Below are 25541 nucleotides of genomic sequence, written 5' to 3'. Positions count from 1 at the left end.
CTCGCATTTTGGACAAAAGCTCGGAAGCCTGGCACTGACCACCTTTCCCACTCATTTCTGTTATTTTATTTTTAAACTCTTTAGGACTTTTTCCTACTCTAAAGAAAACCCTACTCTACTATTCACCCACCCCGATCTTATGTCCTTCGCAGTGACACAAATCCCAACGGCCCCAAGACCACAAACGTCCACAGGGAACCGATGAATGAGCGATTGTGCCTCTGTGCGGCCAGCGGGGCTCGAGCATAAAAGGCCACTGTGCCAGCTGCGTTCACGGTCAGCTGACTCAGCCGGACACTGGGAGCACAGTGGCTCGTGAACCTGCTCGCTCCTGTCTGCAGCTGGCTCGGCAGTGAACTCGGCCCAGAGAAATGCCCAAGGGCACCGCGTGCGTGCCACGTCTGCGTTCCTGCAGATTCAAGCTGGCTTTATTTATCCCTTTTCCTTCAAACCCCACATGGGAGGTGCCTAGCAAAGTCGATTTTCAGGCAGATTAAAATGAATTATGGCTTTTTTTTTTTAAAGTCTTTTTTTTTTTATTATTGTGGAAAAGACATAGAACAAGATTTACCATTGTAACTATTTCGAAGCGTGCGATTCAGGGGCGTTTAGTCCGTTTCCATTGTGGTACAGCCATCGCCACTGTCTAGTTTCAGAATCAGTTTTGAAAAAGATTTCTGCAGTTCCAACGATTTTTTATCCTCTATTATATATTTAGAAAAATAGATTCTTCTCGCTTATCCGTCTTCCAGCAGGATACGCTTGATTTATCTAATTTCTCCTGCCATTTCTGCACTAAAGATGAAAGATAAATGTAGAGAAAGGTCTGAGACTACCTTCAAACTAAATGTACGCAAAAGACTATTTTTGACTTACTAATGGTCCATATTATCTCTTATTACACACACGTGCTTTTTGCCTATATACGGCCTTTTTACAAAGCTTGAAAAACCCTCGGCGAGTTCAATACGAACAGAAAAGTCACTAATTATATATGTACCATGCTTCATAAATTCAAAGCAACCATCCCACTTCTTTTAATGTGTTAAAAAACATTCCACAACAATGGATATTTTTAAAATTCTTAACCGCGCGGTGAGATAAATACGTCATAAATACGCCTTTCATATGTCCCCAAATGTATTTCTCTATATAAAACAAACACGCTCCACACTCACGTGCACATCTTAAAGCTTTCTGACTATATTGGGAGGCTAGTCATTTGGAGGCAAGACACCCAAATATTGGCACCAAAAAATGGTCGTCGGGAAAATGTGGGGTCGTTGTCTTAATGATGGAAGCCGTGATTAAGGCTGTTCTTGACCCCTCTCTGGGGGCTGGCGAGGCTGTGATTAAGTGCCCACTCTCTTATTGGTCGCAGCTTTTCATTATTCTTGTCTTTTCATACCTACCTCCCCGATGACTAAAAATTTCCCCCTGATTTGGGGTCTAAGCACCTTCTTACATAAGCACCATCTACGAGGAGAAGTTATTTTCCATTTCGACATGCAAAACATCAAACAGTATACTGTATCTGGGCAGTTTTGGTTTTGACAGTTATAACAGTCAATTTTGCCCTTAGCTTTTCTCAGAATCTGTGGGTTACTTCTCCCCACTTGCATCGTCTACTGAATCCCAACTACAGAAGATGCTACATTTAGACAATTGTTTCGGTAAACAGTGAATAAGTCATCAAAAAGTCAGGACAAGACCAGCCTCAAGGGCTGGGTTACTACAAATTTAAACTGAATGGTGAAGCCAGGCGGATGATGACTACGCTTAAAGGAAACAACTTACTAATTGGCATCGTCAGATAGTTTTAAAGTTTCAATAACCTATTACGTCCCTTCCTGTCTTTATAAACACACCGGATACACGCAAATACACGTTCTGGAAGCCACGCGAGTGGGGACGTTGGGATATGTGAAGTGTCAAGTCCAGAAGGCCATTTCAAAACATCTCCATCTGCGTGGGATCGGCCACATTCAGTGGGGACGGTTTTCCTGTGAGTGGCCCAGGACGCAGACACAGGTCCGGCCTTGCTCCAGCGTCACAAATGGAAAGCGTTTCTAGAATTTAGTGTCGCTCGACCACGGTGTCAGTCACCTTCTGCGGTGGTCTGTCTCTGAAGGTGCTCGAGCAAAGACAGACAGGAATGTCGGAAGCGTCCTGTGCGGGGGTCGGGGTGATCGTGGACGGTGACTGAGCGATGGCCTCAGAGAGCATGGTGACGCGTGATCTTTCTGCTGCGCTCCGTGGGGCAGGTCGTTTTCAAAGATGGTCAAACCAATCTGTCCCATCCTCTGCGTCCTTTTCCAAAGCGACTCTGCCAACGAAGAGCTTACAGGCAGAATGTTGAAAGTACAGGCAACTTCCTGAATTGGAAAAAAATAATTTCAAATCGTGTATCTGATAAGGGGTTGATATGCGAAATATAAAAAGAATTCATAGAACCTAAAGCGAAAAACCGACCAACCAAACAATCGGATTTAAAAAATGGGCAACGGGCAGAGGGTAAAGTGGACTCAGGCCCTTCCGGCCCTCCCGCCCGCCTGTGTTGGCAGAGGAAGGCCACCAGCTACGAGTCAGCCTTTCCTCAGGAGGCAGGGCTGGGTGCGGGTCATCTGGGCTCCTGCTTTGCCTTCTCCGGTTACTTTTTGATAATGACTCTGAGGGCCGAAGTGGAAACCATCACGGAGGGTACTGAGAACCTGAACTTTTGTCCCGCGTGAAATTTAGTGCCATTTTGGCCTTTTTAGATGAAGATTATAGAGACAATAATAAAATGTAAAAGCGAGATAAATAGCTGCTGTTAAGGACAAAAATAAGATGCGACAGAAAAAGCCAAGGTTCTCCCAGCTCGCCACCCACGAGCTTTTACATCATGGCTTCGCTCTGGCCCCCGACTTCGGTAGCTAAAGAAAGAATCAACACCCAATTGGAATGGGAGCTCTTTAAACCACTGGCTGCTGTGCTCGTTTTAATTATACAGTTTTAATGATAATATTTAAAGCTAGTTAGAGCTGTATAATTTAGACATGTTTGGAGGTGTATCTATAAAAAACATCGTGTCGCTAGACGAAGCCGTTGAAGAATTGCCCAAACGGTTCCTGGTATTTCAAAAACTGAGTAACACACTTATAAAAAGGAAAATTAATAGATCGAACTACGTGAAAATAGAAAACATCTGTGCGTCTCGGCATAAACGAGGGAGGAGATACAGTTGCAACACACATAACCCTGGGGATCAGTTCGGGATGCGCTGTGCGCGCATCAGTAAGAGACAACTCAATAGAAAGCTTGTAACAGACAAGTCAGTAATTCACGAAAGAGGGAAAAAAACGCTCAATTTCACTAGTCATCAGGGACAGGCAAGTGAAAGCCACCATGAGACTTCGTTTCTTAACCATCGTACTGGCAACAAGTGCAGGGTCCCACCCTCAGGTCCCGGCTGACTGTAGACCAGCATGTGGCCGGTCACTCGTGGGAGTGTGCGGAGGACGAGTCGGTCCTCTATTTATTTATTTATTTTAAGGCGAGGCGACCCTTGTTTGACCTCACGGGTTGCAAGGACCTCGTCAGGTTACAATCCCTTATTTTTAATTTTTTTACGCCTACAGCACCCAGTCTTTGTAGGTGGTCTCCCATCCAAGTACTCACCAGGCTCGACCCTGCTTAGCTTCCGAGATGATTCAGAACTTTCTATCGAAGGTGGAGACGCGCACGTCTCATGGCCCAGCAATCATACTTCTAGATCTAGACTCGAGGGTCTGTTCAACCTTTGTAAAATGTTTCCTGTGAGAAAAAAAAATCAGTATCCTCGTTAGCCTATTTTTCGACATTTGGAAAAGTTGAAAAATCGCTTGCAATCTGGGGCTCCGTCTAGCCCCATCGGGGTTTATCGATCCCCAGATTCATGCCTGCAACAAACGAGTACCCCCTTTTCAAGTCTCCTGGTCCACACCCCAGCTTCCCCTGCCTAGGAATGGAAATCTCTGTTTCCGGAGGAGGCGGCCAGCGCCTTGGGCCTCCTGGAGCCCTGCGGTCACAAGACGGTCAGTGTCGCAGAGGCTTCGGTCTGCACGCCAGTCTCTCGACCCTCAACGAGTGGGGATCTTGACCTTGAGTTTCCCTCTCGGTCTGCCCACCAGCCAAGTGGCCGAGAGCCTGGCCTGTTCGGCACATGCAACGTATGGCATCGGTACCTTTATTTTCATCTGCCGATCACCATCTTTATATAATTTTATATGATTTATAAAATTTATATAATTTACGTGCACGAATCGGCGGCCTCGAGTGCATTCTCACTGCTGTGTCGCCGAAGTCCAGACTGTTTCATCTCACAAACTGAAACTCTGGACCGTTAAGCGGCCCGTCCCCCCCGACGACCCCACCCCACTTTCTGTCTCTATGCTTCTGACTCCTCTGAGGACCACATGGAAACGGAATCACTACAGAAATCGAATCGTGACCCGAAACTCAGCTTCCGTGGACGGGCTTTTGTCTCTCATACCACGGCTCCTTTCCCGTAGGGTCCGTTTTCTCCCTTTGGGATGGCGGGGGCCCCTGTGGCAGCGCCCCACGGAGCTGGGGACGCTGGGGTCACGCCCGCGCTCTCGCTCTCCCCGTGGGAGAAACCGCAGGCCCCGGAGGGCTCTCCTGGCACTCGCCTGTGTCGCCGTGGCTGAGAAATGTCTCGGGCACCTGTGCTGGAACTTTCCACGGGCCTCGCCGACGTCCACGCACAACCCCTTCGTCCATGGCCCACGGTGTCAATCGGTGTCCGCCAGGGGCTCCTGGAACACGGCCGAGAGGGGCCGGAGCCGGCTCACGGGCCACCGAAGGGTCCACGGCAGGGACCGAGGTGTCTCTGCTACTGCCCGATGCGCGGGCGGGCGACACTCTAGCCGGGGCCCTCAGCACGTGGAGCTGGACCCCCAGCTCCCACGAAGGCGCTACTGCCTGCGGATGGCGGCTGGGTGGCTGTCATTGACGGGGACACGGGGGAGGGACGTCTTCCTGGGCCATGTCGCCGACGCTCGTCCCCAAAGCTTAACTTTTAAAACGTGCGATGCGTTCCCGTATTTCCGATCCTCGTTCATTTCATTTTTAAAACGGCGGTCGGCACTGCCACGTGACTCGCTTCGGGGCTCGTTATACTTTCGGTCCGTTCCGCAGCCCTAATTAAGTCTCTAATTATAAAAATTAAACTTCACCGAAGAGCGCGTACGGCATGGCTATTCATTCTTGCAGATATACGTAGTGCGATGATGCTCACGGGACCGGCGGTGGCATCTCTGACGCCCAGGTGTCCACCGGCCGAATCCGAGGGCGGTGGGTTCCCGGCGACCACCCCCCGGGTGTGTCCCGATGTGGCCCTCCCTCCCCGCCTGCCCCCCACTGGGTAGCACCTTTTGTGGGCGGGGTGGGTCACCCCACCTCGACATCCCAGCATGTCCGAAATGACTTGATTTTCGCGACTCCTTTCTCAGCTCTCCCCTGGTCTGAGTCTCAACAGGTGTCTTCTCGACCCTGGACGCGGCCATGGCCGTTCACCCCCCACTCAAGGTTCGACCCGGTGATCACGTTTTAATGGGCAAGAAGCGTTTCTCGCTCTCTGGTCGATCGATCCTTTCTCATAGCAACCGATCTTATTTTTGCGGATGCAGCGTCCCGTCTAAGTTTTCAGAGGATTCTAAATAGAACGTTTAAATTCTTATCGCTTCTCTGAATCGTTTTTCTCCGGTCGGTCAGTGGGTTTATTCGCCTTGGTCTTTTTTTTATATGATTTTTTTTTGGCGGTAAAATAGTTGCAACAAAAAAATGTACCATTTTACTGCATTTCATTAACCGATGTCACCATAATAAAACAAATTAAATAAAATATAGATTAATTAATTAATTAATTAAAGTTTTTTTTAAAAAGTACCATTTTAAGCACGTTCGGCGTGCGTTTCGGTGGCGTTAGGCGCATTCCCATCGTGGTGCCACCATCGCAACTGACCGTCGCCGGGGCTTGTTCATCTGCCCAAACTGAGACTCTGTCCCCATCAGGCGCTACCGCCCCCCCCCAGCCCCTAACCCACCACCCCGCTTTCGGCCACCCCCCCATGAATCCGACCGCTCCGTGCAGCCCGCGTGAGTGGGCTCAGGCAACACTTGTCCCCCTGTGTGTCGCCACTCTGGTCTTTCTCGTGCTGCTGGTTTGCATCCAGTGTCTAGTGGTCCGTGGGTGGTTCGTCATCATGACTGAATGACCTGGTGCCCGGGAAGGAGCTGCAGGTGCCACGGGCCTCCATGTCACTAGGAGGCCTGGGCGTGTGCTCTGTGCCGGTGCGGAGGGGGTGTCACCCAGCAGGCTGAGGACAGTGGCCGTGGTGAGGGCGGGCAGCTCGGAAACGCCACACTCGGCAAAATCAGGAGGTGGACCCGAGGGCCCTCGCTTCTTTTTGTCCCCGTTGCTGTTCGATGGAAACGTTTTGGGACTTACCTGACGCCCCGCCTGGCTCCTTGCCCCGATGGCAGACCTCGCACCCCGATCCCTCTCCAGGCGGGTCCTGTGTCTACAGGAAGCCGCGAGCTGGTGTTATTTTTCGGCCAGCTTCGTGTGCTCCTTATACATCGGGAGGCAAGGGGGGCGCGGAGCCCAGAGATCCTGCTGCTAGAGATGTAGCTCTTTCTTCGAATACCCTAAAGTCTGACCCATTGTCACACCTGCAGCTCCTTCCACTCTGGCTATTGGTTGACTGAGTTTGGCTATTGCCCGAGCTGGGCTTCTATGCTCAGGAAGAGAATCCTTATCATTACCTGTTTTAATCCATATCGTACTGTTAATAATAATATAGTTTAAACAACTTGTTTCCTTAAACACGAGCTTAACTTACGGCTCTTATTTTACCTATAAATATTGTAATCTTAATCAAAATAAGAACAATCATCGTCACTCGTGCTTTTCGGTTAACACATATGTTGAACATTTACATATCAACTAATCACATTCTCTTAGCTATTTCAAAATGCAAGTTCCATGCAATCGACTCTCTCGAACGTTTCAAATACACCACGGGAGGATCGCACATGTAAGAAACAAAATCTTCCTAAGCGTATCACCCGCTCTCGTCCATCTACTAAATCGGCCTTTTAAATTTGGCAGAGAAAATCCTTTCAAGCGTTTCAGAAATCGTTAAAAAAAAAAAATTAACGGAGTACGTACAGGACATCATAAGGGTTCTATTTAAACACAACGTGCAGAAGAGCACACTGTTTCAGACATTCTAAATCATTCATCCAGCTAAAGAGACCAAAACAAATACGTCAGACCAACCGATGGGCCAAGGTCAAAAGCTCCGAGTGACACCACAGGGGAGGCCCGTGGGGCACAGAACCCCAGCGGCGCTGGACCGCACGTCTCAACTGGGATTTGACCCATTGTATCAAATAAGTCAATTTTTGACAGTCCAAAAAACTGATCTGCCCTTATATTAATGAGTGTTTTCCGGGTCTTGGTTCTGAATTTCATTTTTTATCGTTCTTGTGTAAATTCCTGCACTAAAGCTGGGACTGTTCTCATGGAATGTGGAGCCGGTCACCTGGTAAGACCTCTTCTCTCTCGAGCAGAACGTATGACTGGGACACCTTATGCCATGTAAGCGCCTTGCTCTGTGCCTTTCTTTATTCATCGAGACTGTCTAATTTATACACTTCAAAACCGCGTAGTCACTGTAGCTGCCTGAGGCTTCCACAGATGCCTAATTTAATCTCGCGTGGCTTAAAGAGAATTACAAAATGTCCAAACTTAGTTTCTGCCATGAGTTTTCGGGTTGCCTTTCCGGGATTATTAGTCTGTGGAAACTGGTTTCAGATTATTCATCTGTTTCCTGCTCACCTCTGAAATGTCTACATTTAAAAAAGTGATCCTTTAAATCCCTAGCAACTAACACAATGCCTGGCAAATAGGATGTATTCAGTGATTATTGATCGAATGGAATGGATGATTAAATGACCTGTAGTCACTTGTATTGCTGGATCGATTTCGATAATTTACTTATAGGCTTTGAAGAGTCATCCAAATTACTTTGAGGAGGAATCTAACACGAGAGACGTGAATGGTGGGCTAAGAATGAGCGTATAATATGCGTTTCTTTAACTGCCCTCTGGTTGTCTTTCTGAAACTTAGTACGTCATTCTGACAATTAGACCCACACTCTGAGCTTCTAATTGCTGACGATTAATATTACAAAAATTTGTCAAAATCCCGCAATGGCTATTTGATTGTGCAGGGAGCGAATGCTGTGTTAATGGCCAACGGGTTGGTGTCACTACCTTGCTCTCGCCCTGCCCCTTCCCACCTCTCGATTAGTCAGATGATGCCAGCTGTGGCTCTGGGTCAAAAGCAGAAAACGCCAGATGGTGTGATAGCTCCTTAAGGGACACAGGAAAAACAAACGAGGTTCATTTGATGAGGGGAAAGTATCGAGTAGACTGTATCACATTAAAACCCCAGACGTGAGAGCCGGAGTCTGGATCAGTTTCCATCTTGTATCTATAGACTTCGAAGAAAACTTGAAGAAATAATCATACGTCAGTAAGTATGATCATTTTTTTTTACAAACGTTAATTGCTTCTTTCTGGCAGAGAATGCCGGCTGCTCATCCAGCATCTTCTCTCCCTTTTCCTTAGTAACATAACGCAACTTTTATCCAGAGAGACCGTGTGCCAAGCTACAAAAAACAAAATCAAAACCAAAAAACCAAAAAACCAAAAAACCAAAAACCCTTTACTTCCTGGCCTCCCTTGCAGTTAAGGGGGCAGTCAATGAAATTTGAGAAGTCTCTGGTTGGTGTTTCCTGAAGCTCTCTTTAAAGCGGGGCTGACTGGGATGGGAGAGGAGCCTTTCGCCCCTTCGTCTTTCTTTTTCTGTTTTCCCGAGATGCTGGCTGGCGCTCTGGCAGCCATCTTGTGACCCTGAGGCTGGAAACAGGATGCTAAAGAACGCAGAGCGGAACCGAAAATGTGCCTGGCTCTCTTAGGACTTTGTGGAACCACCTTACCACAGCTAGACTGGCAGACTGATTACTTTTTTTACATGAGAGGGCGGAAAAAAGTTTTCAGTCCTCTAAACCCATTATGACAGGTTCTTGATGCTAGTGCCAACATCATTTCTAATTGACACATCCTAAAATTCTGGATTTTTTTTTTATTACATAATACATTGAAGATCGGTTCACTCATAAGGCAAACGCTTACCGTGTTCGAACTCATTGTAGGGAACTCAAAAATGGATCAGACCAGGCCCTCGTCTTCCAAGAAGTCACCGTCTACGGATGGAGCTGAGACACGTCCACCTACAGTAGTGACACAAGGTAGACAGCGAAAAGGTTCAGAGGGCGGCTGGCAATAAGACATCATCCGGACAGCTTCCTAGGGAAGCGGAGTGTGCGGGTCTTAAACTAAGCAAACTTGGGGGAAATGACGTCACGGTCCGTAGAAGGGAAGGAGGAAATAGTACGTTTCTTTGACAGAGAGAGAAACACGGTTGATAAAGCCTTCTTTCTGTTTTCTACATAATTTGAACGTGAGCAGCACCAGAGACCAGAACTGAAGGTGCCGTTAGGAGTGTGGCCAAAGAGCATCCCGTGCGAGAAACGCCCATCTCATGTCAGAGGAAGGAAGTGTTAAGGCCACACGACCGCTGTGACTTCCACTGAGTGGCGGCCGAACGATCTCATGTTGAAACTGACAGCAGCCAGAATGAATGGCCCTGCCCCTCATCAATCCGCCAATCAGGACGCGAGTAAGTGTAGATCCAGCGCTTCCCAGAACCTCTGGGCTTTTCTCCATTAAATTCCTGGCTTTGTCATACAGAGACAGGTTTTCGCAGGGAGTGTTAGAACAGCAGAGATGAACAGAAGGTCAGAAAGCCTCCAAAGAGTGGGAAAATCAAGCAAGCAAACAGCAGACGGAGGACGCAGAGTACACTGAGTTTCTCAGTAGCAACATCGGGACCTTGAAGACAAGGGAGCGATGACTTAAGATCTGAGCCAAATTAGTTGCAACCTAGAATTCTGCACTCAGTGAAATGATAAATCAAAATGATGGCAAAACCATGACCTTTCAGATGCGCGAGCTCTCAGAATTTCTATCCGGGTCTCGTGTATTCTTCCCCGGGAAGTTATTAGAAGAAATTATCCATCGACACAAGGAAGCAAACTAAGAAAGAAGTGGTAAGGTCCAGAATACAGGGGACCCAACGTAGGAGAGATGGGAAGACAGTACTCGGCACATCAGCTGAGCATAAGCAGCGGGGAGGAGGGGCCAGGAGAAAATGAAATGGACAGACTCTGTGTCTAGTCTGAGAGTCTGGAAATCTATCGCAAGGCATTTCATGTGCCTATGGCAGATGTCAGAACATTCGACCACACATATTAGTAAAATCCGACAAGTTGAAAAACAAGGCAAATATTCACTCCGGGTAAAATAAAAATTGGTATAAGAAAGGAGTTAGAATCATGGAACAACACTAGGGCCAGGTCTAAACAATTTTTAAATGGTCGCAAGAAATAAACATATGGATTGGACCCAAAATGTTGACGGTCCACGTGGCAGGGTATGTAAATCTCGTGCCTGAGGTCACCAGGGTCTGGAGCCGGGTGAGGGAACATGGCCCCCTTGCCGCCTGAGGTTGCTGAGGTCTACAGCGAGGAGGAGTAAGAAATCTTATCCTAGGTATGTACGCCTAGAAAAACCCCCAATATATGTAGGATTCGGTGTCACCGGCGGTCTCAGGCATCCGCTGAGGGTTCGGGAACGGACCCCCTGCCGTTAAGGGGCGACTAGCCCGTGCGACATACAGACGGCCTTGGCGTTACAGGTTCACATACGCCTGATGTTACAGCTGCCGTGATGTAGGTGAGTCACACCTGTTGCTGAACGATACGGTTCAAGTTCCAGTTAGCGTGGCATAGTCGCCGCAGGTAAATGCACGCGGCATGAACCTGCCGCGGGCGCTTCGGTCCACCAATCACTGCGCGAATAACATGGACGTCGCTATGACTGACCAATCGCAGCAGCTCTTTCAAAGCATCAGCGATTCAAAGCGTCTGTTATTCAGTTTAGGCACGACCGGGGGCGAAGCGTGCAGATGTCACCTCCTTCTCTTGCAGGGGTTTGTAAACCCTCAGAGCCCTGTATGACAATCGGTGCCTGAAAGAGGGATTGGCCGGCGACGATGAAAGTGTAGCCCAGAAACAAACAAAAAGGATAAAGATGGAACAAGTAAAATTTGAATGAAATGTGATTGGAGTTATAAAACAAAGAAAGAAAAAGGCAATTGTGGACATGTTGATATTGCCACCTTGCAGAGACTCTACATATGCCACCAGGGGAACTTAGCGAATGTGAACTTGGATGGGAAAACTGGTCGGGACAGAAAGGGTGACGGTGTCCCAGAGGACAACACATTCAAGGAGCTGTGGTGTACGTCACGACGGCGAAAGAGCCGGGGTTGAATTGAGAGTGACCCAAACGTGACACTTTGCCAAGGCACAGAAAAGATGCCTCCTTGGCACATAAAATTCTGCTAGAAGACAGTGTTCCAGTTACTCTCGATAAGTTTTGCTTACAAAGAAACGAAACGCTGGAATTCTCGATGTCTGTGCTTGAAATTTCAGTGCATGCAGTGATTAGTTGTCCTAATTTTTGTCATTTCCCTATCTACTTATAACCATCAGTGAAGAGTTTAGAATGTTTTGAGCAATTTTTTAAGGGACATGGAACAATCTTAGTTTTCTCCATTCATTCTCGAGGTAGTTTTGCAGGGTTCGTGGTCTTTTCCACGGTCCCAAAGTACTGTGTGAGTGGCAGCGGCATATTGTGTATGTTCCTGTGCGTAGACATGTGTGTGTGAGTACGTGTAGACATGCGCAGGTGTGTATAGGTATATATATGTACGTGATTCCCACGTGCACATGTGTGTATACATATACGTGTATATAGGCGTATATAGACTTGTACATATGCGTGTCCATGGGTAAGGTGTGCGTGTGTGTATACGGGAGTGCATGTGTGCGCATGCGTGTGCACATATACTCGCATTTTACATACGCAAAAAGCCTCCAAACTCTCCAGGCTGTTACACACAGGTGACGGTCACAAACCGCTCGGCGGTCGTTGTGAACTCTTCTTCTGCGCTCTGGAAGCCTGTGGTTGAGCGTGAGCTCCGGNGCGGGATCTGCGGGCGCGGCGGGCGGGGTCTGCGGGGCGGGGTCTGGGGGCGGTGCGCGGCGGGGCGCGGCGGCCACGCACGGCGGCCACGCACGGCGGCGGCGGCGGCGGCGGCGGGAGCGGCGGGCGCGCACGGCGGCGGCGGCAGGAGCGGCGGCCACGCACGGCGGCAGCGGCGGCGGCCGGAGCGGCCGGAGCGGCCGCGGCGCACGGCCAGGGCTGACCTATGCGGCGCCTGGAGGGGCTGTGCCTGCGGCGGCGGCGGCGGCGGCGGGGCCCGGCGCGCGAGCGGGGCGGGGACAAGATGAAGTACCAGAAGTACCTGACGGTGCTGCAGATGGCCATCGGCGTCACCCCCTCCAACCGCGGCAGCCTCCTGCCGCTCAAGCGGAAGCTGTGGTGAGGCGCGGGGTCGCGGGGACGCGGGGACGCGGGGCGCCCCTCGGGCCGGGGCCGAGCGCGGCCACACGTAGGGCGCGCGGCGCACCGCGGGGAGGGTCGGGCCCGCCGGGCAGGCCGGGGACAGCGAGCCGCGGCCGAGCCCGAGCCCCGCGCGCTTCGCGTCCCCGCGCGGTCCACCTGCCGGCGGGCGCGCGCGCAGGACGCGCCGCTGCCCCGCGCGGTCGGGAACGAGCCGCCGCGTGTGCGGTCTGCGCGCGGCCCGCCCCCTCCGGGGCGCCGCCTGCGGGGACCGGACCCCTGCGCCCTGCGCCGCCGGCTTTCTCTCCCAGCGCATTGCATTTGGTTAGCGTTTGAATGTGTCACGTGGAATCCCGGTGGCTTCCCCGCCATGTGGAAGGGACACTGAGGTGTAAGGTTCCAGCGGGAAAGATAGCGGCAGAGGGATGGTGACCATAGAAAAACGACGAGTAACGTTGGTATCCTGCGGTCATTTTAATTGTGAAGTGGGTGGTCAACGTAATTCGTAGAGGTCTTATTCAAGTCTGTGGAACCGTCTGATTTTGGTGAGGGTGGCCGTCTGAGGGTGGCCGCTTTTAAGCATTTGGGAAGAGTAATTTCTGCTGTAGAAAACAAAGCGAAAGAACGATCCAGGGTGAGCATAGACTGAGCAGCCAATAGGAGGAGTTCAAAAAAAAAAAAAATCCCAATAGTGGATGATTTTGGAGGTAAGACCCAAAAACATGGGCGGTGAAGTTCGGATTTCAGTGATGCCACTTGCTGTGTGACCTTAAGCAAGTTCCTGGAGTATCTGTTTCTTCCTGTGTAAAACGAGAGGGATGTCATCTGCGTCCTGGGGTGGCAGGCGGACCAACCTCAGACAGCGAGGTGCCTGCCGCCATGCGCCACTGAGCAGTAGGCGCTTGGTAAATATTAGTGTCTTCTTCCCGCCCCCGCCCCCCCCATTTGTTCGAAAAGTTTCTTCTGCAAAAGGTAGTTTCATTAGATGGACAGCAAGTGACAACACATCAAAGACGAGACTGGTAAAGGTTGGCAGGAATCGAATTAAGAAGGGTCCGTGAAAGATTTTAGCAAATATATGAAGAACACGTCACTATTATGAAGTGGTGACATTGGAAGATGACTTTTCAGACTGATGGTGTAAGGGAAAAAAAAGTCAGGACCGATTTGTCTCCCTCCCCCCCCCCGCACCCCGCTTTTCTCCTGAGCACTTATCCATCTCTAATGCATAGTTTACTTAATCTTCACATGTATCACCCGCCAGTAGAACGTGAGTGGCAGAGGACAACTTCTCTCCGTGCGATTGATCACTAAGTCCCTTGCAACTAGTATCTCCTAGAACATAGGTTCTCAAAAGCTGTGTTGAATAAATGAATTCTTAACGATACCTAACTGCAGAAGAAAGTTAAGGAAATCTCTTTTCTTGATGTTAAGTTTAAAAACAGACTCGGGACTCAGTTTTGAGGAGCTGTGAGGTTCGTATATGAGCGGCGGTTTAGCACAAAGTCAGTAAACTGGGTTTATCCTTTCTTCACCGGCGTGCTGTCTGAGAATCCGTTCCCCAACACAGTTTCCGAAGAGAGAACACAAAGTAACGATTGCAGTCGAGACCCACGTCTGAGGCAGGCGGCAGGACGGGGCCAGGGCTGAAAGCCATCTTGCTCGGAGACGGCCTGCGAGGGGCCTGGTTATGGACTTTTCCGCCATCTTAAACGAGCGTGTGAGATGTTCCACTCCACGTTAAGTGCATTTGCAAACGCGGGTCTAGTTTCTGCGGCGGTAAAGTGTAGAGCGTCCTCTACAAAGACTCTGGCTTGGGTGGCACTTTGAAACGGAGGCGTCTCGCCTCTTATTTTTTCAAGCTGGGGAATACCGTGCTGCCTGATCGATCTCCGGTATCCTCTGGGTCCTTTTTCTAGATAACATTTCATTTGGCCAGCGTCGTGGCAACGGCACGTGGAGCATTTGGGAGGAAGGCGCCGGTTCAGGGCAGCAGGGTAAAGGGATGCGGGCTCTGCCTCCGGGTGGCGGGCGGGAGCCAATGGCGGGCGTCAGTCGAGTGCGGCTCCGCCCACAGCGGGGGAGCGCTGCGGTGATTGGCCGCGGCGCCCACGTGGGTGGGAGGTGCGCGCTGCGTCTCTGCTCGAAACCTCGTCTGTGCTCGCGAGGCTTGTGCGGTGCGCGGATGGGCGGAGCCTCGGCCGCTGGTGCTCGTCACCTTGCGTGGTGCGGCATCTGTCTCTCCTGATGGCCCTGCAGAGCCTTTGCGGAGCGGTTGGTGTGCAGAAGGCCTTAGGCGGCCCGGCGGCTGCACCCGCGCCTCGGGAGCCTGCGGGAGGCGCCCCTTCCGTCTCCTCCTGCTCCACGAGGTCGTCGGCAGTGTTTGGCTCGGAGCCATCGCGGTTTCGGAGCCTGGAGCCCAGGCCTGTGGCTTGTACCTGCTGCCTTCCCTTGGGGCCTCCTGTGGTGGCCAGTGATGGGGAGAAGCCGTGCGGCGCCGCGTTCCTAGAGCAGCGCAACGCAGTAGCACAGACTTGGTGGCTTTGAACAACAGAAATTTATTCTCTCCCGTTTCTGGAACTGGAAATCTGAGATTGAAGTGTCAGCGGGGCCACGCTACCCCGAGAGTTCCAGGCAAGACCCCCGCCCTCTGGCTTCCGGTGGCTCCTTGTGGCCACATCACTACGGTCCCCCTACCCCCTCTGCAAACACCCCTTTTTATAATAGGGTCACATTCTCCGGATCCTGGGGTTAGGATGTGTGGGGAAGAAGGCGACCTTCCAGCCACCACGGGCACCGAGGCCATCGCCTGCTGCCAAGCAGGCTTGGAGCCCAGACGGGAGCAACTCCTGTCCGTTTCATGTGAAATGTGGAAAATAGTTTCATAAGAATTTTATCGTTGTCAGGGGTCTTGCTTATCGCACTGGATGCTTTCAGGAACATTTATACCGACTTAGGAGGAAAACGGGATGTCGTTTTAGCTTCTCAATGTTTCTCCTGGGTATTTGTTCAGTAATTAGCGGAGGCCGTGCAGTATCAACTCGCTCGTTCAGACAGTCGTCCGGTAATCAGATTCTGCAAATCATAAGAGCTGCCATGCGTGGAGCTTGTCACCCGCCAGGCCCCGTGTCAGTGCCTTCCGAGCACCTTCCCGGGTGACCTGTGGCACCCCAGTGAGGGAGGCGCTGCATGTCACAAACGAGGTCACCGGCTTACCCGGAGTCACACATCAGGTTCATGCCAGTCTTTGGGGCTAAACACATTCGAGCAGAGACACGACAGGCTAGACAGGGAGAACTGAACACAGGCACAAAACGCCTGGCAAGTGTCGTATCGAATGTTCTTCTCCAAGAGCGGTCCCTGGCCACTTACGGGACAGAAATGGCTCTAGTTCTCAAGTCTTTTCTTGATTTCTTTAATGAGTAAATCGTAGACAGTTATACACATTATTATCGGTGCAACTAAAGGCCATTCAATGTTCCCGAATCAGGTGAGCTATTAAGATTTGTGCCCGGGCCAGGTTACCGTGGTGGTGGTCACTGAGACGACACGGGCTCGGGTTCAAGGGGAGGACTGGCGGGCTGGACAATACCTGTGCTGTGAAAACCAGGAGATGCTAAAACATAATGACTTAGATGAGATGGAAGTTCATTCGTGCTTCTTGTAACTCTGTAGGTTGGAAGTTTATATGGTGGGGAGACCCTCTGCCTCAAAAATCATTCGTGGCCTCAGGTCCCTTCCATTTCATTGTACCACTGTCCCCTTAGGTGTCATATTCATCTGGATGGAAGGAGCTGGGTCACTGCCGTGAACACAATCCGTGTCTTACTCTGAGAGAGAAAGGAGAGAAGGGATGAGCTCGTTCCTTTGTTTTAAGGTCAGGACCCGGAAGTGTCGCGTGGCACCTTCGCTGACATCCCATTGACTGTGTCTAACTGTCACAGAAGCTGAGAAGTCTCATCCATGTGGGAAGTCACGTGCCAGCAAAACTCCTTTTTGGGGGGGAAAGAGAGTGGATTGGGGGGGACAGATCTCTTAATAGTGTGAATGAAAGTTAATTTAAAAAATGGATTTTACCTATAAACAGAAACGAGCATCTTACTCGCCTTTACTAAAGCATCCTGCAGAAGGACTCGGTGGCATTCTGAAGGTGGCTGCCTGGCTGTGGCGTCTCCCCAGGCTCTGTTCTCGCACCCCTTGGTGGAGTCCCCTCGCTTGGGCAAAAGATGCTTTGTTCTCATTCACCAGTGTTATCTGGAGCTGGCCGTGGCCATCAGTTGCTGACATTTTAAAACGAGCGTCTTGCGGAAGGACGATCAGGTTTTGGATAGTTTTGTTTGTTTGCAGCCGCCTCGTTTTCACCATCTGGATTATTTGGGTCCAGTTCTTTGTTATTCTTCAGTTCTTTTCCACTCGAAATTGGAAATGGGTGAGGGAGATGCACTGGGGAGGCATCTGTCCCTAGTGAAGCGCCAGATTTCGCCTTGAGCCAAAGCCCCCGCCCCGCCCCCCTTAAATTACAAACAAAATGAGGGTGTGGGCCACATTCTGTCACATGGCCAGTGCCCGATCTGAGAACAGGGAGGGGCAGTTGCCCCCTGGGGAGGATTAAACTGGAATCAGGAAAACCAAATTTCAGTTGTCTAAGCTAAGTGTCGATTCCCCCGGGGGTTCAGGGGAGTGTGTCCAAGCCGCTTACACCTCCCTTCCTGACTCCGTTTCCTGGTCATGGGCCCTTCTCCTAAGTATTTGGGGACCGACGCCCGGAGTCTGGGTTCGCCCCGCAGCATCAGGTCGGGGGTCGGGGGTGAGACACTCCTTGTTCTCCACGTGGGTGGCCGGCCTTTCGCACCCAGTGCACCTCTCGTCACCCGAGTCGCAGGCACGTCTCTGTGTTCTTGCAAGTGTCCAGCAGAAAACGACTTGAACACACACACATCTGCCCGCCCCAGGACAAATATTAATTCTCAAAAACAGCCCTGAAACAACGGAAGTGACACCTTAAGTTCCCCTACACCGCAAGCCCCTTCCACTTACACGCGAATTAATACCCTAGATCGCCTTTTCTTCATTTCTCACCGAAGAAAGGGGTCATCGCTTAGTCACACGCTGGATGACAGCTGACCTCAGCTTCGCAGAGTCTGGGCAGAGCTCTGCAGTTACTGAAACTACCCCCCTTGGGAGCCTGGTTCGGTTCCTGGGCGAGGTCGGTCCTCCTGCGGGTCTGTGGGTGCAGTGGGGTGGGACCTGGGAGCCACCGGGATGTCCCAGGCCAGCTCTGCTGGTTCTCCGGTGTTTTTGCTGTGATTCTGGGGCGGGGGTTAGGGGGGACAGGGCAGTTCCATCCTTTCCATCCTTCTAGTTACATTTAAGGTTTTTTTGTTGATTTCCTTTGTCACTAGATTCAGAATATTGCATAGATCTCATTTCTTGGCTCGGTCATTTATAAAATTTGATGAATATACATTCTTATCGCAGACTTTAGGTTTTAGGCTTTTTGGTTGGAAAAAAGAAAATAGTGATGCTTTTCTAAGTCAGATGAGAGAAAAACTAATGACAATTTCTGTCCAAAAAAAGTTCCTATTACGTTTGTATTAATTTCCTCTAATACAATCATGCCACTTAACCAGAGGTATCAAAATAAAGTGAGACAGAGGAAATAAAGATAATTCAAGGCCTGTATATTGTTTTTCGGCTCTATTTTTCTTTCCCATGTGTCCGCCTTTCCTGAATGAAGTTCTTCATTATTTCCGTGGAAGCTTTTACCCTGCAGAGAACAGAACAGAACTGTCGAAGATGCCGCTTTTTGTGTCGAGAATAATGAAAGTGGCTTTGTCAAAATGTTACTCTGGGAGGTAACTTGAAAGGTGGACTCTCTGTTCAATGCAATACCAAAAATAGAAAATTTAAAAACTACAGCAGTAATAATAATGGTCTGAGTAAACAGCGCAGAATGCCGTCGGTGGCCCAGCATTTTTGGGGTCCTCTGAACGGTCGTTAGTGATGGGGATAGATCCAAAAGAATTACCTTGCAAATTCCGTTGTCCAGAAAATGCGCAGGAGGGGACCCCTGCGGCCAGGGGCGGGGGTGGGTGGGGGGCTTGAAGTGGCACCAAGGGCTGGAAGGAGCGGAGGACACTTGGCTTGGTTGGCCCCTTCCGTCCTCAATAATTTGTGACGACTAGTGGACAGCAGCGTTCCCTTGTCTGCCACTGCAGCAGCGGACGTGGGCACGGGGGTCGGAGAGACAGGACTGTCCCCGAGTCAGCGGCTGAGTCCCCTGAGCCGGAGGAGAATGCGCCTCCCTAGCCTCCCGGCAGCATGTCCCATTTGTCTGCCCGAGCTGCCCAAGGCGGGTGGCAGTCCACGCACAGCACAGCGGGGAGACAGATGCTCTCTGATGCGAATAGATGTCGACGTGAAAAATCACTGGAGAAAACCAGCGTTAAGAGAATTAGCACCGTCGACAGGCAGGAGAACTAACCCCCAAGAAGGAGAGAAGCAGCGGATGACGTGGCGACGTTCATCTGGCGTGAATTAAGAGGAAACGTACTAGATACTGTAGAATTTCAAAATTTGCTTCTCGATGTCAAAGAGAGAGCGGCGACTTGACGAGTCGAAAAGCAAATTAGTGACGTGGGGGCGTCCGTGAAAGAGTCACAGAGAACAAGAGATCAATAGCATGAAGGAAAAGTTACGGGGACCTTAAAACTACTTCCGAGAGGGGGTTGGACCCCTGGGGGGATGTGGTGGCCAGGAGAAGAGGGGAACGGGGTGGGGGGATGTCAGTTACTTCTCGTGGAGGCAGAGATAAGGACACTGATGAACCCTAGATGTTCATGGAAAAATACTAGTTTAAATACATGCGTAGAAACATTAGTGTGCGTGGGTATCGTTTGGGTCGTCCTCATATGTATAATTTTCACACTACTAATTGGAGGGGAAAAGTGCAGGAGGAGGTGAGAACAAATAAAATCAGCCTAAAAGGGCAGGAAAACAAAGAAGCATTTAAATTTAAAAAACACAAACCGTAGTACAAGATGGCAGGAATAATTCTAAACGTATCAGAAAACAGTACATTCGAGTGGATTAAGTTCCCCTCAGAAAGTACTGATTCCCAGATTGGATTAAAAAACAAACAAAAACAAAAACAACCATCCGGCTACGTGCTGTTTACCAAGAGTTAAAGGCACAGAAGACGATGGGGAGATGGAGGGACGGCTGGAAAGGTTGAGAACACAAGCAGGAAAAGGGGAAGCCAGAGACAGGAAAGAGTTAACATGAAAATGTAGATGAGAGAAATTATCAGACACGATAGCATTTCAGGTGAACTCTGTCTGGGAGACTTTGCAGATGCTAAAGGATTAAACCCCTGAAAAGATGAGTTACAAACTGCCTTAATGTTTGTAACTCATCTTTTCAGGGGTTTAATACGACAGACTCGAAATACATAAAGGAAAAGCTAGCGAAGTGCGAAGATCAGTTGCCAAATCCACATTCGCCTGGGGAAGCCCTGCCGTGTTTTTATAGAAATCAGCGACTCGGCGAGACAAACGCAGTGAAGGACGCAGGGAAGTCACATCATGTCATCGTAATCGAACGATGACCTCGTCCTGGCGTCTCAGGGTGCCCGGCCGAGCCCCCGCGTGTCACATGCCGCTGCTGATGGAAGCATAACTTGGAAACGCCGTGTTTTGAAAGGCAGCCCTCGGCAACATCTAGAAAGTTCCAGCCCAGCGTTTCACTTCTAGGACCCTCTGCTGAGTGAATGTCACAGTGTCCCGAGGCCGTGGTCTGAGGGCCCTCGGAGAGGCTGCTGAACGGGTGGGGGTGCGCCTGCAACACGGGGTGCCATGGGGCCCTCACGAGGCGTGGAGAGACCTGGGTGGGGTGTCGAGGCAGAGCCGGGAGGTGGTGAGGAGAATAAGGCCCAGGACAATGTGAGCAATTTGGTCACTTGACCGAGAAACTTCCAAAGGAGGTAAACACGTGGGCCGGGAGCTCACGCGAAGAACTGTCCGGGACTCATCAGGGAATGGGGTGCGGGCTCGGGGCGGGGGGCAGAGGGGAATTTGCTTTACATTTTTATACCTCTCTGCTCTTTGAATAGCCTGACTATATGGATGAATGAATATTTATTTACTTGTTTACTTATTTATTTCTTTTAAAGTGTAGCTGGACCTCACCTGGTCTCTTTTGATAGTTAATTGTCTTACAAATCAAATTTATTTTGCTAACAGTCTGTCCCCCGTGTCCTTTCCGAGAGATGAGAGACCCGTTTCATTGTCATCAGACCATTTTAATATCAAAATTAAGTGGGTCAGGAAGGGGGATGGAGGTACGAACGTGGCGCGTGTGCCGGGCGGCACACGTGCTTGTGAAGACAAGGGGACATCTTCACGTGCCACGCTTCCTTCCGGTCTCCTTACTTGAGACTCTGTCACCTGAGAGAGTCCCCTAGCAGGTTCCAGCCAGGTTCCCAGGGCATTGCCCGGAGCGGCACGGGAACGAGGAGCACGCGACACGCTCGCCTGTGTGTCTGTCTGCGTGGCCACGTGTCCCGACGTGCATTCTGCAGACGGCTGAGATCACTCGCCATTTCTCACCTGTGTTTTCCTGGTTTCATCGAAACGCTGAGTTAAGCTTTGACTGTCCCGCTTAAATTTGATGTCATTTTCACGCTTGAGAAGAGCATCTTGACGGGTGTCCGTGGTTGAACACAGTGATCGTGACAGCACGGGGCGTGCAAACCCCAGGCCCCGTGCGCTCCACGAGCGACAGCTCAGAGCGAAGCGATGGCTCCCGGTTACCTAGGAAACCTCCGCAGAGTCGACTTAATGTCAATCTTGACGTTGGAATATTTGAACTCTGTCAAGAAAGATTTCTCAACCCCCAAGTGGTTCTTGGCTTGTCGGTTGAAAAAAAAGTGTGACGTTTTTAAAGCTGTCCTCACGTAGATGCTCGCCGTGTGCCGGAGAAACGCGTTCACCTGTCAAGCCGTCTTTTGACAATTTTTTTTCCCTCCCGCAGGGTCACGCCATCCTCTGAAAATCCTCATGGTGCTACTTCTGGGGTGAGCCAGGGAAAACCTTCTCTGCGACGCATTAAAGGGAGGTTACACAGAAGCAAAAGCCTTGACAGCATCGATTTTTGTGAACTCACTGTAAGTACACTGATGTTTTTCTCATTTTTCAGAGAAAGAACGTTTTCATTTCATTTTTTCCCCATAAAAACGCAATAGGCTCATTTCGTGGTACGCATTCTTTACTGGTTTATCCAACAGGCTACCAACCAGCATACTTTCTTAACTGGTCTTCATACGATACGTTTATAATAAATGGTTCATAATGGTGATTCTGATTCAAAGGCCAAGACAGAGACGTGTCCCATGAACTCCGTAACAAGGACCGATTTCATTTCAGTGGAGGAAATGTATAATGTAACGTGATACCCTGAAATGTAACATAAAGTATGATGCATAACGTAACGTGACAGTGTGACAGTGATGTGAGTATATAATGTAATATGTAAACCTCTCAGAAAGTTACGAATCTCAGTGTTAACGTACGTAGAGACTTCGGGGTTTGATAACCCGCAGCACCCAGATTCCTGCCCGCGCCAGGAAACAGTTAGTCTAACGCCGTTCGGACAGATCTCAGTGCAGACGTGACGGTGTTTTCTGAATTCTAGGTGTTTAACATGAGCGGCCTCATTTTTTTCCAGGCTAAGTGACAGGTTTTTATGGGGATTCGTGATCAGTTCATGCACGTTTTTGGAGGAACGTGGGCACTTCCCGCCCCCGCTGGCCGTTGTCATTAACTGTGTCGTCTTAGGCTATGAGAGAGAGTGCGGCGCCGTAAAGAAAATGCCAGAATTTTCTTTGCTGTGAGAGGATTTTATTCACACGTACGCGTTGTGGGGTTCGGCGGCAAATTAACGGGTGTTTAGGAGGCTTAGTAGACCAGACGTTTTTATGTCGCCCCTTCGAGCTCTGACAGAATCTGGATTGTGACAGTTCTGTTGACCATTATTGTTTTGAAACGTGGTACTGAAGTACGAAACTAAGGCCTTTCCTTTTTGAAGGTGTGACTTCTGCATTTTTCACCTGTAATCGATGAAAACAAACGTTTAGTAAATGCGGGTACTCTATTTTTTTACTTTTTACTTTTTTAAAAATTTTGGTGTTTTTACTAAGATAGTTTTCTCTATATTTCTTAAAAGTGCGCTCGGCCACATTTTATGCATAAGACAGAAGAGGGTGACATATGACCCATCGGAGACACTTTAGCAATAACTGAAAAAACAAAGGTAAAAACAGTAAATTCTTGCTAGATAAACCTAACAAAGTGACCGAAAAAAATAGAAGTATGGTTTACAATAAAGTGAATTGCTTTTCAATAGTGAAACATCGAATTTACCGAGAACCAAATTTGAAGCGTGCGGCGAGATCTATGAATGGAAATGGAAATTCTATCAGGTTCTCGTGTGTGATGTCAAACATTGTCATACCGAAGCATGATCAGGTAATGATGAATTTGGCAGGTCACAAAATACCGCAGGTCACAAAATGCTTGCTCAAGCAGGGTCATTGCGACGGGGGAGGAGGTTGGATAGAAATTGATTATATTTCATCCATGAGGAAACGTTGGTGAATACAGTTATCTTTTGATTGTGATGAATATTTTTGAATTATTGATGTTTCTTCACTGTCTCGTTTCATAAAGAATAGATCTGGGTGAATGAAGTCAGTATGCACCCAGCAAGGGGAAAATACCACCACCCGCGTGCAGTTAACATCCCAGAATTCATCTCTTTCTGTTTGACGNGACTTTTAAACCTATTAATTCATCATCTGCTGTCGTGGGCGTAGATCAAATGACGACCAGCAGTAACATTTACGTTTTTATTTTCACATGTTGCTTTCATCTTTGCCTAAGAGAAAATACAGTTTTTATTGCTTTTGGAAGAACACGGCCAGTGGAACAAGAGAGCCACTTGCTGTGCTTCAAAGTCCCAGTTTCCGGCCGAGAAGCCGCAGGTTCCAGCTGAGACCGTTGGCTGCGGTCCCGGTGTCACATGGAGGCCGGCCACTCCCGGGGAGCGGTGATGGTCTCAGCTTTCTCGGTGACGCTTAAATGGGACGGGCTCTCGGTTCACCGTGTCAACCCCGCAGCATAATTAATTGGCAGCTTAGCTTACCGAGGGGGACGGGAATCCGTCCAGTGTCCCTCGCTCCTTGAGACAGTGTCCCACTGATACTTGCCGAAAGTGTCTCGGGCAAGGCCTGGAGTGGACAAGCGGGTTTTGAAGCTGTGCTTCGACTAACGGAGCGACATGTCGATAATAAATACGAAGAAACACAGCCTCTTGTCGTTAGGCCAGTCCTCGGCGTCTGCCTCTGGCTGTCCCTTGTCACTCGCTCGTTGCTCGGTGGGAGCCGTCGGGTTGCGTTATCACTGTCTCTTCTGCCCTCTCAGATTGTCAGTGTCTAGTCGAAGAAGTTTCAGTGCTAATTGAAAAGTTCAATAGACCGCTGGAAGTTGTATAGCTTCCCGTGGTTAGACCTCCCCGCTAAGGTAGGACGATGGAGCCAGTTGGGCAAGATTCGTTCATCCTGAACGGAAAGCGGAGTCATTTATCTCCTGCTTGGCGGGTGTAAACCTAGACTGCTGGTTTCGTCTTATTCTGCCGACAGATCCATCCAACAAAAAGTTTTCGGCACAATAAATCGAAACAGTGGACCAATGAAGACATCGTGGCTCTGGTCGAGGGGCCTCGGGTGAAAGTATTCAGTCGTCGCCGGGGACCGTTATGCAGAAACGATGCGTTTCAGAACCTTTAGAGGAGTTTTGATCATGAGGGAAAATATGCAGTGATAAGATGTTATTTGGACTGTTGCATTTGTGTACGTTTTGGGGCTAATGAGTCCTGTTTCGCGGCAGCCTGAATAATGGTTCTCTGGTTTTTTAACGATCAGCGATTTTTCACAGTTCAAAAAGGGGCTCTTTCTCCTGGCCGGGAAGAGTCTGTGCGCGGGCTCGAGACGACACACGTCCCCCTGCGGAGACATCAGAGGCGCAGGTCTCCTCCTCCATGCACCCCCCGAGGCCCCCAGCTAGGACATCTGCGGGACACTGAGGGACCCCAGAGGCCTGTCTCAAAACGAAGTGTCCCCGTGACTTTGGACACACACCCGTTCGTTTTCCTCTGGACGTGACGTGGGTGCCTGGCCGGTGACAAACGGTGCAGGCGGAACGTGTGAGGGGTCAGCACGCACCAGCTCACCCTGCCACCCGCTCCTTCCCTTCGCGTCGCCCCCGGTGGGCACCACCGCCCGCCTCCCCGCCACGCGAGCCCGGAGGGAGCTGCAGTGAATGTCACCGGCCCCTGTGCCCTGCCCACGCCAGCTCTGCTGGCTCGGCCATCTTTCCGTGTCATTGAGGGCGTTGGCCCCAAGGCCACCAGCAGATCTCCCCACTGTGCCCTCCGCTGCAGGTGCACGTGTAGGCAGCTGACCGCACCGTGCACGTCGGCCCGTCACAGGTCTTGTGTTCCCCAGGACACCGAGCGTGACTAACTTTACGCTCATTAGATATTGGTGGCTGATGGTCGCTTGACCCATCACTTCAGTAACTGTGGCGGCTGAGTGGAGAGGCGCTGAGACACCGTTGCGCGGTAACATAGCGGGACCGAGAAGCAGAAGGACATACGAAACAATGTGACTCATTTGCCATGCGGTCAGGTGAAGTGACCGCCTTACTCCGCCTGTTGGCGCCTGTTATGGAGAACGTGCCTGAGCACCACGAAATAATGGGGACATTTTGCGAATAGCCAAAGTAGATATAGTGGCGCCGGTGGAGGTGGCGGTGACGGTGGCGGTGGCGATGGTGACAATACCA

At 50.1% G+C, this 25541-nt stretch overlaps 1 protein-coding gene and 1 long non-coding RNA gene across 6 annotated transcripts in view; one reads left to right on the top strand and one right to left on the bottom strand.

Moving 5' to 3' along the window:
- Positions 1 to 1013: 1013 nt before the first annotated feature.
- On the bottom strand, positions 1014 to 12209 carry LOC120595331 (uncharacterized). The gene is made up of 4 exons (XR_005650795.1): positions 12103 to 12209; positions 9247 to 9344; positions 3661 to 3795; positions 1014 to 2375 (listed from the first exon to the last, which is right to left on the bottom strand). It is a non-coding gene; the product is annotated as an uncharacterized LOC120595331 (long non-coding RNA).
- Positions 12210 to 12448: 239 nt separating this feature from the next.
- Positions 12449 to 25541, top strand: part of TJP1 (tight junction protein 1) — a 180770-nt gene continuing 167677 nt past the window's right edge. For 4 of the 5 annotated variants that reach the window (XM_039853424.1, XM_039853425.1, XM_039853422.1 and 1 more), the window contains exons 1-2: positions 12449 to 12621; positions 21673 to 21805. In XM_039853424.1, coding sequence (XP_039709358.1) covers positions 12449 to 12621; positions 21673 to 21805 — 306 coding nt within the window. Of the gene's footprint in view, positions 12622 to 21672; positions 21806 to 23117; positions 23166 to 25541 lie in introns of those variants that run through there. The other variant, XM_039853426.1, reaches the window with a different exon arrangement.

Source organism: Pteropus medius, unplaced genomic scaffold (assembly GCF_902729225.1).
Source record: "Pteropus medius unplaced genomic scaffold, Ma_sr-lr_union100, whole genome shotgun sequence".
NCBI lineage: Eukaryota > Metazoa > Chordata > Mammalia > Chiroptera > Pteropodidae > Pteropus > Pteropus medius.
The sequence above is the reverse complement of the archived record's forward strand: the minus strand, read 5'-3'. Positions and strand labels throughout refer to the sequence as shown.